At 44.1% G+C, this 15508-nt stretch overlaps 1 protein-coding gene across 1 annotated transcript; it reads left to right on the top strand.

Annotated features, from left to right (window-relative positions):
- The first annotated feature begins 453 nt into the window (after window positions 1-453).
- Window positions 454-15423, top strand: C27H19orf44 (chromosome 27 C19orf44 homolog). Its single transcript, XM_074978000.1, has 7 exons — window positions 454-1706; window positions 2163-2328; window positions 5996-6072; window positions 9645-10137; window positions 12817-12912; window positions 13029-13195; window positions 14895-15423. The coding sequence occupies exons 1-7, from the start codon at window positions 1071-1073 to the stop codon at window positions 14961-14963; spliced, it is 1704 nt and encodes a 567-aa protein (XP_074834101.1). The 5' UTR covers window positions 454-1070; the 3' UTR covers window positions 14964-15423.
- Window positions 15424-15508: the final 85 nt, after the last annotated feature.

Here is a 15508-nt window from a genome sequence, read left to right as displayed (position 1 = left end):
AGCAGGGGAGCTGACTTCCCTCGAGCAGCCTGGCGACAGCCCTCACGGAACCAAACGTCGTTGCCAACTTATTGGCCACCTGCCCTAGCGTCTCACGACGGAATCGCCGTTGACTGGTCCATATGTAAGCGCTTCAGTCGAATGTCGACGCTCGTTAGTCCAAAGCCTCATACCACATCGGGCGCTGTTTGGTTCATAATCTCCCGCCTCGTGATGGAGCGAGCTCTGATTGGTTTAGACCCGGCGCGGTCCGGCCCACCTACTCCAGGCGTCTTGCGCAGTGGCTCCTCACGCCTTGGAAGCGAGTAGAAGACTTTGTGATTGGTTCTAGCAGGACGATGACAAGAAGTTGTTAAGGGAGAGGCGCCTGTGGGCGGGCTGGCCGCGCAGAGCCAATCAGTGGGCGGTATGTTGGTGGGTCTGTGTTGCTGTGATGCTTGAGGCTGGAGCTCGTCCATTACCTGTGCTGCTGTGGCGAGAGACCTGGAGCCTAATCTGTTCGATCCAGGGCAGGGTGTATTCTGTTCGCCGCCGCCCAGGAGGAAGGTCTCGGCCTGAGCAGTGTTGCAGAGGGAAGTGCTGCGCTTCGTGGACATCAGCTGTGGGTTAACAGATAGTGAGATCTGCGTTCCAGTCACAGGCTTTGCTGTGGTGTCAGCCCCAGCGCTGGATGACCTGTGTAGGGGAGGGAGCGAGCGAGGGATTAAGCGCGGTGTCATTCTCAGTTCAGTCTTGCTGGTGCTCATTTTTGTACAACGGAAGAAGAGCCTGCATGTCCCACCGACGACAGGGAGGGACCCAGGACACCAGGTAGAGTTAGAGGCCCACATAGTAAGGGACAGGAGCTGCCTTGAAAAGCTGTCAGTTGAAATAGGGAAGACGGGCAACTGGCAGAGGAAGAAAACATAGCTGTCCTCATTTTTCTATTCGAGAAAGATTAAACACCTTGTCTAAGTCATGCAGGGACTCAGCAGTAGATCAATAGTCTAGTCTAATACCAACGGGGGATCATCATCCTTTTTGTAATTCTTCCACAGGGTCACGTGGATTCTCCCCATAAAAATCTCACCATGTCCAAACATAGTAGCACCCCTACTGGGTCTTCCAGTGATCTATCTATAGGCAACACAGATATGGGGGAAACTGAAAAAAACAAAGGCCTTAGAACAGAGACCCTCATGGAAACTCAGTTGCACCACAGCAGATTCCTAAAGAAAAAGCAGTGTGCACAAAGAAACCAGCTGAACCAGATGGCTACTGCTGCCATGCAGAAGGGAACTAAGCATGTTACAAAAATCCCTGTGGATACAGCCTCAAAGGTGAGGTCAAATGCCATTCTGAGAAAACTGGCACAGATAGAAAGCAAGATCATGACTAGAAAGGTGCAGATGGATTTGGCTGATACTGCATTAGCTCTGAAAACTTCTGACGAAAACTCAGTCAGTTCCAGCCTAGAACACACAACAAGAAGTAGCCGGTATCTGAAGAGAAATCACACAGTCAATGAAAATGTGACATCAAGTAAAGTCCATTTCAAGAAAAAAAACAGCCACCAGACAACAAAAAACAAAGTGCCAGTTAGACAACAACTTGGTCTAAATAGAGATGAAGAGGAAATGAGACAATTACTAGAGAGCTCTTTGGAGTTTTCCAGTGAAAATGTGAACTGGAAGGCTAACACCAATTATTCTAAACCTGATGAAAAGGTAACAAATTAACTTTATTGGGTTAGACATTGTTATTTATATTTTATGAACTTACACTTTAAATGGCAAATCACTTGACAGAAAATTTACACATTTTAACTTAATTCTGGTATTTGTAATGGCTTCTTACTCTGTAGCATTCTGAATGGTTGATTATTTGTTATCAGTATATTGCATTTTAACTTTTAGTGAAAGTAAAAGATAGTAAACCTTTCTGTGAATATTGAAAAAAGGTGACGTAAAGACATCTCTCTTTTTCAAGTCCTCCATAACTCCAAGATGAAGAGTCCACCATGAACGTCTTTTCCACACAGTAAACAGTCTTTGACAAACCTATTTAGTGCTCTTTCACTACTTAGCAATAGTTCTCAGAAAAGAATTTCCAGTAGAATCAATTCACAGACTCCTTCTTCACCAAGTAGAGACTTGCCAAAAATAATTAGTATATCTTGTCAGTCCCCAGGTTCAATAAAAGACAGTATTATAGAGACCACTTCACCCAGAACAAATCAGAGCAAACAAAGTCAGAAGTCCTTGTCTGAAAGAAGTGAAATCAAATCTTTGGATGAGTTGTTTTTGAAAGGAGCAAATACGGAGGAGGCAACCAGTGAAAGTTCCAATTGTGAGTTTTGCCAAGTTCATTTTATATTTCTGTTTATGTTCTAAACATACAATGTGACTTGTAGACACTAAAACTACTCCATTATCTACTTTTTCTAAACAAGTTATGATTTTATAGTTCTCTATAATATCCCCAGTCACCTCTTTTCCAATTCCTAGGCTTATTAATTTTTCATATGGCAGTCTTCCTATCTCCTTGTTGCCCTTTTCTGAACCTTTTCCAATTCTAACATCCTTTTTGAGAATAGGCAACCGCATCTACACTCAGTAGTGAAGATATGGGTGTACAATGAATTTATATAGAGGCAATGAGATTTTTGAGCCTATTCTATATCCCTTTCTTAATGATTCCCAACATTTTGTTTGCTTTTTAACTGCCACTGCACACTGTGTGGATGTTTTCAGAGAACTATCCACAATGACTCCAAGATCTTTCTCAGCTAAGATCTGGTAACAGGTCATTTTTTCCAATCATTTTATACATATATTTGGGATTGTTTTCCAATATGCATTACTTTGCATGTATCAGTATTCAAACTCATCTGCCCAGTCACCAAGTTTTGTGAGATCCTTTTGAAATTCATCACAGTCTGCTGTGGACGTACCTGTCTTGAGCAGTTTTGTGTCATCTGCAAATTTTGCCACCTTACTCTTTACCCCTTTCCCCAGATCATTAAGGAATATATTAAATCAGTTTGATCCCAGTATCCACCCCTTGGGAGACACCACTAGCTACCTCTCTCCATTTGAAAAACTGACCATTGATTCTTACCTTTTGTTTCCTATTTTAACCAGCTATTAGTCCATGAGAGGACCTTCCCTCTTAGCCCACGAGAGCTTATTTACTTAAGAGCATTTAAGGGACCTTGTCAAAGGCTTTCTGGAAGTCTATATCCAGTGGATTCCACTTGTCCACATGCTTGTTTACACCCTTAAAGATTTTGAGGAGATTGGTTTAAACTATAATAAAGAAGAGAATTGTCAGATACATAAATGAACATAAGTTGCTGAGGAAGAATGAACATCCTTTTTGTAAAGGGAAATCATGCTTCACGCGTTCACGTCTTATTGAAGTTAGACTTACCAGCTTCTAATGTCAGGATCATCTTTGGAGTCCTCTAGTCATTTGGTAGAGGAGCTGATTTAAAGGATATGTTACAAACAACAGTTCTGCGGTTTCACATAAGTGTTCTTTCAGAACTCTTAGGGCAAATACCATGTGTTCCTGGTGATTTATTACTGTTTAATTTATCAGTTTGTTCCAAAGCCACCTCTCATGACACCTCAGTCTGGGACAGTTCCTCAGATTTGTCACGTGAGGGTGAATCTATACTTACCGGAAGATGGATGTGAGAAGATCAATCTTTCGGAGTTCAATTTTGCATGTCTGGTATTGACGCATCTGGGGACCTCTATACTCCACACTGTTGTGTAGAGTAAGGGGCATTGACATGAGCCTAAAGAGGCTTGCTAATGGCATGGCTAGAATTGCATATCGGAAATTGACTTTCCACCCTAGTGTAGATCCAGTCTAAAAAGCAGGGTTCAGTTTGGGAATCTCCCTCATATCCTCAGCCATGAAGACTGATGCAAAGAATTCATTTAGTTTTTCCCCACTGGTTGTTTAGTGAGTTTTTTGCTTCTGATGTTTTTTTTTCCCTGGCTGTTAGTTTTTGTTTTTTCTTTTTTGGCCTTCCTAATTATTTTTACTCTTCATTTGCCAGAGTTTATGCTCCTTTCTGCTTTTGTCACTGGGATTTAACTTCTACTTTTTAAATTATGCCTTTTTATCTCCTTAATTTTTTTAGTTGGTTGTTAAGCCACAGTCCTCCCAGTACTCTTTTAAAATTTGACATCCTGAATGACTTATTTCCCAGCAGGGGGAACAAAAAAATAGAATGATAAGGAACAATAGGGTTGCAACCAAAGCCCCTGGCATAGACAGGGGGAATGAGAGACCAGGGCACTAGGAGGAATGGGGATGCACACAGAGACCTTGACAGGAGGGAAAATGGGGGATAATGGTATGGGGAGGTGGATCTGAGAGGCACACCGAATACCTGGCATGTAGCTGGGTGGAGTAGGGGGTTTGTGTAGAAGGGAGAAATGAGGGGCACACAGAGATTTGAAGAGGAAAGAATTCAAGACAGGAATGAGGGGACACAGCCTCTGGAATGGTAGGAAAGAGCACAAAGCATGAGAGAGAGGATTGCGGAATGTCCTTGAAACAAACGGCAATGAGGGAGAGAGGCATAGGAAGCTTTCAGGGGAGTGGAGGAATGCAAGAAGGCGTTGATGCATGGAATGACTTATGCCTACAGAAGAAATACAGTGTACAATTCACTAGCTTATTGATATGAACAGTGAGGAATGCTGGGTTATAACCACGGCAAAAAGCTAACAGCTCACAGACTCAGTGGAAGCCAATAGCATCCAGCTTAGGCCTTGTCTGCACTGCAGAATTAAATTGTTACAGGGAACAGTTGTCAGTGATTGGTGAAGATACAAGTCTAGACAAATATAAACACAGTTTGTCCATGTCTACATTTGCATCTTCACACTTAGCTCCAGTGCAGCTCAAATAATTGCTGACAATTACATTTAAGAAATTAGAATTATAGTTAAGCTTTTAATTCAAGCTACACCAACGCTATTGGCTGAAGTCCTAAAAGTGACTTACCTTGAACTTTGTTTCAGTGATATATTACTGATGGCAATACAGTAAAATATATATTCCCTTTCATTTGAAACTACACAGAAATCCTACAAGCATAAGTTAAGTCCTGTAAATTCATTGCCCCATCCAGCAAAAGGGTAAAATTATCTCATTGTTAAATGGACATAATTAGGGCACAATGTCTATGTCTACATGAGATGCCTCTGTAAACAAAAGTCACTGTTGGAAGGGATTTCCTGGACAAACTTCTGTCGACATGTTGTGTCTACACATAAAAGCAGATCGAAAGAGCAAACAGTTCTGTCGACAGAGAGCAGCCAGACTGCCCAGCCTTCTCTCAACGGAATGGCTGACCGGAAGCTCTGCAAACCGAGCTACCCAGTGATCTGGAACCCCTGTCTGTCAATAAAAGGACCTCAAAGCGTCTCCATATCTGTTTTATCAACACCACTGTTGAGAGATGCGTTATGCCTGAACATGGAGCAGTATAACACTGCTGATGGATGTGCTAGGTTTTGTCAAACTGTCAACAAAGTGCATTTTGCGTGGAGATGCTCCACGATTTTTCCCAGGAAAAGCCTCTCATGGAGACATACCCAATGGGGTCAACTGACTTGTCTGAACATTTACAAAGATTACAAGATTAGAGCCATGTAACTTTTAAAACAACTTTCACATACTGTCACTAGACAATATTAGACAAGAGAACCTGGATGCATTGAGAGTCCATCTGATTTAATTTACATCAATATTTGGATTTCTTCTTTAAAAAAATTCTCCAATTCAAGAAAATTGTATAATTACAAAAGATCTTAGTGGATAGGGCATGGAGGGTCTGAAGTAAACTGCATATAAAACTTTCTTTCTCTGTATGATTGAATAGTTAAATCAGGAAAACAGTACTGAACATGTGGCCTTTGCTCCTTTAAAGGCATATGTAAAGTAACTTTCTTGCTCTTATACCAGATGACCATTTATCATTCAATTGCAGACTTTAGATTAAATATTTTGAACATAGATGACTTGGATTCAAATGTCTCCAGTGATACAGAAGAATTAAAACAAGTGGTAAGTAGTAAATGGTTATGTTACTTAGCAGAGCTTGTATTCATGTGTTGAATGAAGATGAATGTTTTGAAGGGAACAGCTTCTGTTTTATTTTCTAATAATCTGTGCAGACATATTGGCTGCATATACACTAGCAAGAAGCGGGCTGTTTTGAAAGATCCCATGCTGCGTCTACATACAAAGTGTTCTTCCAAAAGTAAATGGAAAGAATGCGGTGCTTCTTTTGAAAGTGCCCTTCCACTCCTGTTTCAGGGAGAATGGCTTCTTTCGAAAGCTATTTTTGAAAGAAAAAATGTGTGGATGCTCCTCAGGCCCGTCTTTCAAAAGAGCAGCCCTCATGGCACCTGATTTTTCAATTCTTGGCCCATTATTTCAAATTGTGTGTGGACGCTCTTTCAAAAGAACAGATCTCTCTTTTGATCCGCTTTTTTGTATGTGGACACACACTTTCGAAAGAAGCTCTTTTGGAAGAGATATTCTGGAAGGGCTTCTTGTGAAAGATCTCTGTAGTGTAGATGTAGCCATTATGAAGAAAGCAAATTGACCAGATTTACACTGTCTGGCCATTTCTACACATGGCAGTTTTTCCGGAAGAAGATCTTCCAGAAGATCTTCTTCCGGAGGAGTGCTTCTACACATCAAATAGGACCCCGAAAGAGCCACCCCTTCTTCTAGAAGAGTGCATCTACACATGCGGTGGCACTCTTCCAGAAGAACACGGCAGGAAACAGCACGGATGGGGTCACGCTGCCAGGGAGTCCTTCTGAGGCCGCCAGCCACACGGCCCCTTAAAGGGCCCCACACAAACAGCCCATCTCTGCAAACGCTGCTGAAGCCAGCCAACTCTATGCCCGTCCAGCCAGCCAGACCCAGGTCCCTGCCCAGCACCTGCAGACCAGCAGGCATGGACCCCCCACCAGCAGCCACAGGACAGCAGGCTTGCCCTCATCCGCATGCTAGCCATCCTCTTGGCCATCCTCCTCAGCCTCCTGTGGAGGCAGAGGCCCAGGCCCATGGGTCCTGCACCCCACCACCCCTGCCGGGCCCCTCCAACTGCTCCAGTGTGTCTGGACCCACACCACCAGCATGGACATGTGGGACAGGGTCGTCATGGGGGAGTGGGACAACTAACCGCTGGCTGCAGAACCTGTGGATGAAGAAAGAGACCTTCCTCGAGATCTGCAGCTGGCTCTCCCCCATGCTACAATGCCAGGATACCTGGATGAGGCCTGCCATCTCCCCGGAGAAGCACATGGCTATCGCCATCTGGAAATTGGCTACCCCGGACAGCTACCAATCCATTGGGCAGCAGTTCAGGGTGGGCACATCCACAGTCAGGGCCATTGTCCTCCAGGTAAGCCCTGCCCCAGACTGTGCCCCACCAGTGGGAGGGAGGGCGGGGGCCAGTGGGCTCAGGGGACCCCAGGCACCAATTGGGAGGGAGCAGGGCTGGGGGGGGGTGGGCAGGCCTAGCCCAGAAGAGATACCACATGGCTGCTGCCGGAGGGGTCCTTCAGCGGGGGGGCCCGGTAGGGAGTGGAAGGGAGTGGGGCAGGGATCCTTCTGCATATGCCCACGAGCGTGCCCATTCCCCTGCAGATCATGAGGGCAGTCAACCTCACGCTAGTGCGGCAGCTGGTGAGCATGGGCGACCTGGACACAATTGTTGAGGGCTTCGCCGCACTCGGGTTCCCCCAGTGCTTCAGGGGGATCGATGGGACACATATCCCCATCAGGGCCCCAAGCCACAGTGGCAGCCGATACGTCAGCCGCAAGGGGTACCACTCCATCGTGCTTCAGGCTGTGGTGGATGCCTGTGGGAAGTTCACAGATATTTCTGTTGGCTGGCCAGGCAGGGCACATGATGCGTGGATCATGCAGAATTCTGCTCTGTTCCGCAGGATGGAGGCCGGGACATTTGTGCCCCGGCGGGAGTGCATCATCAGGGACATCATGATGCCTCTTTGCCTCATGAGCGACCCGGCCTACCCACTCCAGCCCTGGTTGATGCACCCATACACGGGCCACCCCACACCCTCCCAGGAGCTGTTTAACACCCAGTTTGCACGGGCCCGGTAGCCCGTTGAGTGTGCTTTCAGCCATCTGAAGGCGCCGTTCAGGTGTCTCCTCATGTGCCGCAATGTGGGGGTGGAGAACGTCCCACAGGTCGTGGGTGCCTGCTGCGTGCTCCACAACCTCATTGAGGCACATGAGGGGATCCTGCCCCAGGGCTGGATGGCGGAGCTGGCCCCCCGCTACAAGCAGCCCACTGCGGCCCCCAGCTGGCAGCTTGACCATGATGGGCTCCGGATTGGGGAGGTGCTTCGGGAGGCATTCAGCCAAGGGGACTATTAATCCCTGCACCCCTCCCCCACAGGCACCCCTACACACACACCCATGTGCACACCCCACACCTTCCCCCACAGTAATCGGGGACAGGGAGTGCTGAGTGCTACCATGTATTTAACCGTGAATCATTACCAATGTGAAAAATTTAAATAGTAAATAGTGAATAATAAAAGTAACAACCAAAACCTGATAGGGAGTGAACTATATACATGGGGGTAAGGGGGAAGGGCACCTACACCTGGATGGGGACTGGGGCAGGAATGTTGGGGGGCCCTAATCAAGGGATGGGGTGGAAGGCCACGGGTGCCCCCCCCCCGGGTGCACAGTCCCCTGCAGGGCACTGATAAGGCCAGAAGCACCAGCAGGTAGGGCCGGTCAGCATCCTGCTGGGCCTCAGCGGAGGGACCGGGGGCGGGTGGGTTGTGGCTTGGGCGACCCTCCACAGGGCCCACTGTGGCCACAAGCCATGCTGCGAGGTCCCTCAGCGCAGCATTGGGCCAGCCTGGGCGCCAAAGGGCGGCCAGGACCTCAGGGTCATGGGCTGGGGGCACAGGAGCATCTGAGGGGCCAGTGGGGGGGGCAGTAGCGGGGGCTTTGGGGGGGGGACTGCGGGGGCGGGGGGCGCTAGGGTGCTGCAGCTTTAAAGGCTGCAAGGACCTGAGGACCATAAAGACTCACTGGGGGTGTCTAGAGCAGCCCTGCTCTCCAGCAGGCTGCCACCATGGAGGACTGCTTCTTTTGGAAGAAGCAGTCCGGGAACATCTACACATGCCTTCTTCTGGAAGATTCTTCCAGAAGAAGGTCTTCTTCCTGATTCTGGAACAGAATACAGAATCCGGAAGAGGGGGCCACCTTCTTCTGGAAGAAATCCAAAAGAGTGTGTTACATGTGTAGAAGCTCCACAGATCTTCTGGAAGAAGGAACCGTTCTTTGGGAAGATCTTGCCTGTGTAGAAACGGCCTCTGAGATTATATTCACTTTGTTTTAAAAAATTTTTTATCAGATTACATATCTGTTAGTTACACTTACCTTTCTTGGTATTATTTCAAGGGAACGTCACGCATTCCCTATTGAAAAAACATAGGTTCAGTCAAAGGATGCAGCAGCCAATAAGACTAATATTTTATAAATGATTTACACTGTAGTACAACATTGTACAAATATATTTGAAACACTTTCAACATGTATTGCTGAGACTCCCCCATGGAATTTTTTTTTAACAGGAGACAGACATGCAAATGACTAAAAAATCAAGCAAAGACTTGGAACCAAATGTGTTTCATATGAGTAATAACCAAACCCCCCTTAAAGTGGCGAGTGCCTTAACTAGTACTAGTACTGCTTCTCACAATGATATGGAAGGGGCGAGCATAACTGAAGAAGAAATCTCTGAGGTTTTAAGTGGAATTGCTACAGACTATCTTAAGGTTAGACAAGTGTTTCCTGGACCTGAGGAGAGCACTGTTAATTCAGACTATTCTGAAGATTTTGAAAAATCTTTGTCTTTACCAGAACCTGAGACTACAGACCGAAGGTCCCTGTCTGAAATGTCAGTGGGGCACTCTAACAGCTCTGTGTGTTCTAGCAAGGACCTTTCTCCCTCAGTCTCATCATTTCAGCCTAAGGAAAAGGGAGACAAGACAGTAAACAGAGTAACTGTGAAGGAGATTGCTGTGCAAACAACTGAGTCACCATTCACCTATTACTGGTCAAATAGTAAGTTCACACTGATTTAAAATTTGTCATTTCTAGATTTTACATGATACTCATAAATAATTGTCTAAAATCTATTCATAGATTCCAAAGCCAGAAGGCATAATTGTGATCTGACGTGGTATAATACAAGGTATAGAACTTCCTGAGATAATTCCTAGAGCAGACCACTTACAAAAATAGCCCATCTTGATTTAAAGGTTTATACAGATGGAAAAAAATACAACCACCTCTGGTAGATTGTTCCAACAGTCACATACTTGCACTATTAAAAATGTGTCTTATTTTGCATTTACATTTGTTTGCTATAGCTCTTTTAGTTTAATCAAAAAGAGTAGGGGGTAGCCAACCAGTTAGGGACTAAGAGCCACAAAGAGAATGCAGAGAGCCATGTGGATAGAGTGAAAGAGCCACATAGTATATAGTTACTTTTATATACAGTAAACTGGGACTTGGAGGTTGCAGCCATTCAAATAGTGTGGATAATAGAGAGTTATACCTAGCAATGCATAACACTAAAGAAAAAGAAGATTGGCTATTAACAAACAAAACTATATGCAGAGCACTGTATTCACCAACAACAGTACTATTGTATGCCATAAACTTATACTGCAGGGTTTCCCCGAACTTTATATAGTTGGGAACCTGTTTTTTCAGTACCTTTTTTTTTTTTTTGCAGCCCAAAAATGTAAATGCATCTAAAAAAATGAAAAATGAATAAATTTTCACTGTTCATTATTTATTCAAACTAATAATAGTACATAGCAATACTTTGTATATTTTCTAAGGACCGGTATTTTTTTTCCCCCCAAGGACCAGTACTTGGCCTTGGACCACACTTTGGGCACCACTGTTATACTGTCTTGGTTTTATTTGTATTTACTTTCACTATACTGGAAACCATAACTAATATTTACTTATAGTTAAAATATCAGTTATTTGAGCAGTCTGGATAATAGACTGCTACCTATGAAAGAGTTTACTGTATTTATCTAGATATATACAAATAAATATATAATACATGGCTCAGTGCCCTCCCCTAGAAGCAGACACCCCCATCTCCCTGCTATAACCCACTCCTCTCCTAGAGCCAGACAACCCCAGGCTCCCTGCTCTAATCCAGTGCCTTCCCCAAAAGCAGGCACCCCCAGCCTCCCTTCCCCCCCACTCACCCCCCATTTGAACTCAGTGCCCTCTCCCTCCCCCAGAGCCAAGCAGCCCCCACCAGTCTTCTGTTTAAATTTGATGCTGGCAACTCATCTTAAGCTGCCGCAACAAGCTTCTTCCAGCAAACGCTGGGGCAGATGCACAGAGCAGCAGGTGGCACTCCCACTGCACAGCTCTAAGCAGGAGCCACATTTAATAGCCCAAAGAGCCACATGTGGCTTGAGAGCCAAGGGTTGGCTGCCACTGAAAAAGCACCTTACGCAATCTGTCACACTATTCATTCTGCTGGCTGTACAAAATACACTATCATTACTAGGCAGAACACGTTGTAACCGGCAACTGTGTCTGCTAAAAGGCAGGAGAGGTGGGTGGGACTGTGTCCTTGAGGGGCATTTGGACCAACACAAGTATTAGTAAGACAGTCGGATGGGACTACCCACATGACCTCAAATAGGATTTTTGCCAACTGAGGTATGAAACATAACTAAAGCGACTGTTCCAAAGTAGAATCCTTTATTTCTGCATTTATCTACTAATGAAACACCAGGCTCCAATTTACAAAGGTCAAGCAACTGAGTTTTTTTTCCTAAACTGCAGCTACAGGTACCTTTTTTTCAACCCATCACTGGCCTTTTCTTCAGCTGTAAAAGAGCACTAGTGGCTTTTGCCATTCAGGCAATGAACTGAAGGAGTCTGAGTCGCCGTATAATCATTGTCTAGCTCTGAAGTTATTCATAAATTAGACTGTCTGGGTCAGAGAATGTGTTGGTAACTTTTTTTTAAAAAAACTATATTTTTCTGTTTATATAGTTAGTGTTTGTGTCACCACTGATTGCTTTGCCCTCCAGTTCATACATTTTGTTGTGGAGCTCTTCAGAAAGCTTCTCAGCATATGGCGCTATTTTAAAGACTCAAGCAAATAAACCCTTACTCCAGCTTGAAGAAAGAGTCTAGGCCAGTTTTGCAAATGGCAGCTACAGTTTTAGCTAACAAAAATGGATTGGTTTGGATCACCATTAAGAGGTGTGTTAGGTGCATGGAAAAGCATGTACTGAAGTGCTGCAGTGGGCCAAGATCTCTGTCAGTTGCCACTTGTTGCCCCTTACTACATATTTATGATGCCCACTTTAACAGGTGGTCCCGATTGGATCAGGGTGGAACCTGCCTGTGAATGGTCAGAGTTAGCTAGGGTCCATAAGAAAAGCCTAGCTTTTGCTCTCATGTACAATTGAAAACAACTATGAAGTGCTTGAGCACTTCCCTATGCTGTTCATAGGATGTTTCCTATAAAATACTAGTTTCCACCACTGTGGCAAATAATGGGGGGGACCTTATGATCTCAAGTAAGACAAGCCTCACCACATGAGCAGTGGGCTTCAGCTTTTGTGTTAACTAGATGTCCCTAGTTAAACCTATGTAGTAACTCTACAGTCTTACAAAAATGGACTGCTGCATACTTCTAGTTCTGACATACTTCATCAGAGGAGTAATTCTAAGATTCTATCTTATGCATAGGTAATGGTACAGCAATCTTTGGCCCAGATGTAGGCTGTAGCTACATTGATCCAGTACCAATTGCCAGTCATGTTGTCACTGTGGATGCCATAGAAGGTACTGTAAAAACAATAAATTAATACTCATTTTGTGCTTGTACTTGTTCAAGATTCATTGTTTACAGTTCACATTACAATACTAAGGGCACATATTCTCTTCCCTCCTGCTTTTAGCATTGACCACATACAGTCCTGCAGCGTTTGCTTTGAATGACATGTTACAACAGCACTTGATACTGACCCAGCAGCTCGTGGAGACCATCCACCATCTTCATTTATCACTTGTGGAGTCGTTGGAGAGAGAGACATTTCAGTATCACACACTGGCAGAAGCTAAGGAGGTAACTAGGGCAGAGTACGAACTGTGTCATCTTCAGTGGCAGTTCTCAATAGGGGAGGAGATGGGAGTTGGTTTAATGGCCCAAAAGAAAATCAGAGCAGGGCTGGCTGTAGTTTCCAGTGCCCAAGGCAGAAAGCTAGAGTCTCTACCATGAGTGGCTGAAGCCCAAGTAATTTAGCTTTAGGGGGCCTGGGCAGTTGCTCTGTTTGATTCCCTAACACCAGCCTTGGCTTTCACGCTACTAGATATGCAGGAGGAACACCTTGAAAGAAGAGGTTGAGAACAACAGTGTAGACCTGATGTCATCTTACATGTTTTATAAACTGAGTCCAAACAAGACCATAACATGTATGGAAGAGATTTTCCCTCATCCCCTGCTCAAGAAATAGCAGTTTCCAACACCATTTATTCCCATTAGATTAAAAAGTAGAATTTACATAGCTGCTATACTATCTAGTTTATAAGAAGCTTACAGGAACTTCTAGTTGTAATATGCACGTATGAGAGCCTGCTCAGATTCTGGTAAAAGTAGCCAGGCAATTCTCTGCAGTATTCCAAGGGTCAAGGCTGCTTGCTATTTGAGAATTAGTACCATGCCTAAATTAGTGCAGGCAGGGTGGGGGGGCAGGGGGAGAGGAATTGGTTCTTCAAGAACACGTTATGTATACTCTAGGACTTTATAGTAAAGAGTGGGTTCTGAGTTGCTAGATAAACCATATGGCACTCAAATGTGTTTTAGCTTTCAATAACCAGTGTTACCATCACAGAGGTAGCCCTGTTAATCTGCATTTTCTTGTTGTTCTCAATGTTACTATGTAATCTGGTAAGAGCCTTATTCTTGCAAAGTGAAGCATGAAGGTTAGGAGTGCATAATTAAAGGTTATTGGTGTAACTTTGGTTTAGAACATTTATTCATATGCATTATGCTTTACTCCCTCCCCCCCCCATGAGACTTTTGGCTTCTGCAGTGCCCAGAATAGATAGTCCCCGCCAAAGTTTTTTTTAAATAATTATCAACTTTGCAGTTCTAGGATTTTCTTTACTACTTGCACTCCAAATGTTATGCTACAGTCAGAATAACTTTGGGATAAAGATGGTATTTATGTCCATTTTACACAGGGGGACTGGAGGAGATCAAAAATTTGAACTACCCACTAATTTTGGCTGTCAAAGTTACAAAACCAATACTCTTTCTTGTTTTGAGTACTTTGCATGTAATGTTCAGTACACACCTTCCACAGATGTAACTTGTTGCTTTGAATGCTCAGCACTCTGCATTCAGTAGTTTCCTGCCTCACTCAATGTACAGGCCAGGCAGCGCTCTGGGAATGAGCTAGATAGAGAACATTGTTGAAAAAAAGTGTATAATTACAATTCTTAAAGCATATGCATAAAGTGCTGTATGAACATTGCACAAACACCCCTGATTTAAGCTCTTCCAAGCATTTTGTAGTGTGCTTAGTTTAATAGGCTAGATTGTTTTTAAGTAAGTTCTTTGAAGCAGGAACTGTCATTTCCCACCCTCCAAAAATGCCACCTACACCCTCCTTTACCACAGCCCCCACTCTGCCCTGCCCCATCCTGGATAGAGGCCACAGCTTCTGTTGCTAGTATAGAAAGGAATGTGTTGTGAGGCAAACTACTCTTGTTTTCTATATTGATATAGCATTTGAGTATTAACCAACTTTGTTACTTTACAGTACATCAAGAGCCACAAATCCCCACCTCTGACAATTGAGCAAGCATTGAAGAAGATCAAAAAAAAATGAAAGAAGAGGAGCTGGTACTGCTTCTTACCATGAGTAACTAGATTTATTTTCACAAGAGGGATTTTCAAAGTGAAATAAAATTTTTCAAATTTTTGTAAAAAAGGGAGATACTGATACTGGAGTTAATTTTGTAGATGGTAAGAGTTCATGCCATCTGTATACCTGATCCTCATGTATAGGCTCCTTCGGAAACAGAAAAGTAGCTTATCACTACAGCAAAAGTATATAGTTAAAACTAAGACATGTCTTCAATGGTAAACTAGATTTTAATGTGCTAAGTAAAAAACAGCACACTAAACCTAGCAAGCAAAACACAAATATGCAGTATTGCATTATAAATCAGAACTTGATGTGCATATTTAACATCTTCCTGATATGGTTAAACCCCCGCCCCCCAACTCTCCAGTACTGTTCAAGTGCAGAGTCTGAAAGTTGAAGAATACTAAGTGTTTTAGTACACTGCTTAATTTTAAAAACGGTGTGTAAGTGTACACACACACACACACACACACACACACACACACTCCTGCTTAAGTTGTTTACAT

This window comes from Carettochelys insculpta, chromosome 27 (genome assembly GCF_033958435.1).
Source record: "Carettochelys insculpta isolate YL-2023 chromosome 27, ASM3395843v1, whole genome shotgun sequence".
NCBI lineage: Eukaryota > Metazoa > Chordata > Testudines > Carettochelyidae > Carettochelys > Carettochelys insculpta.
This window is presented reverse-complemented; position numbering and strand designations above follow the sequence as displayed.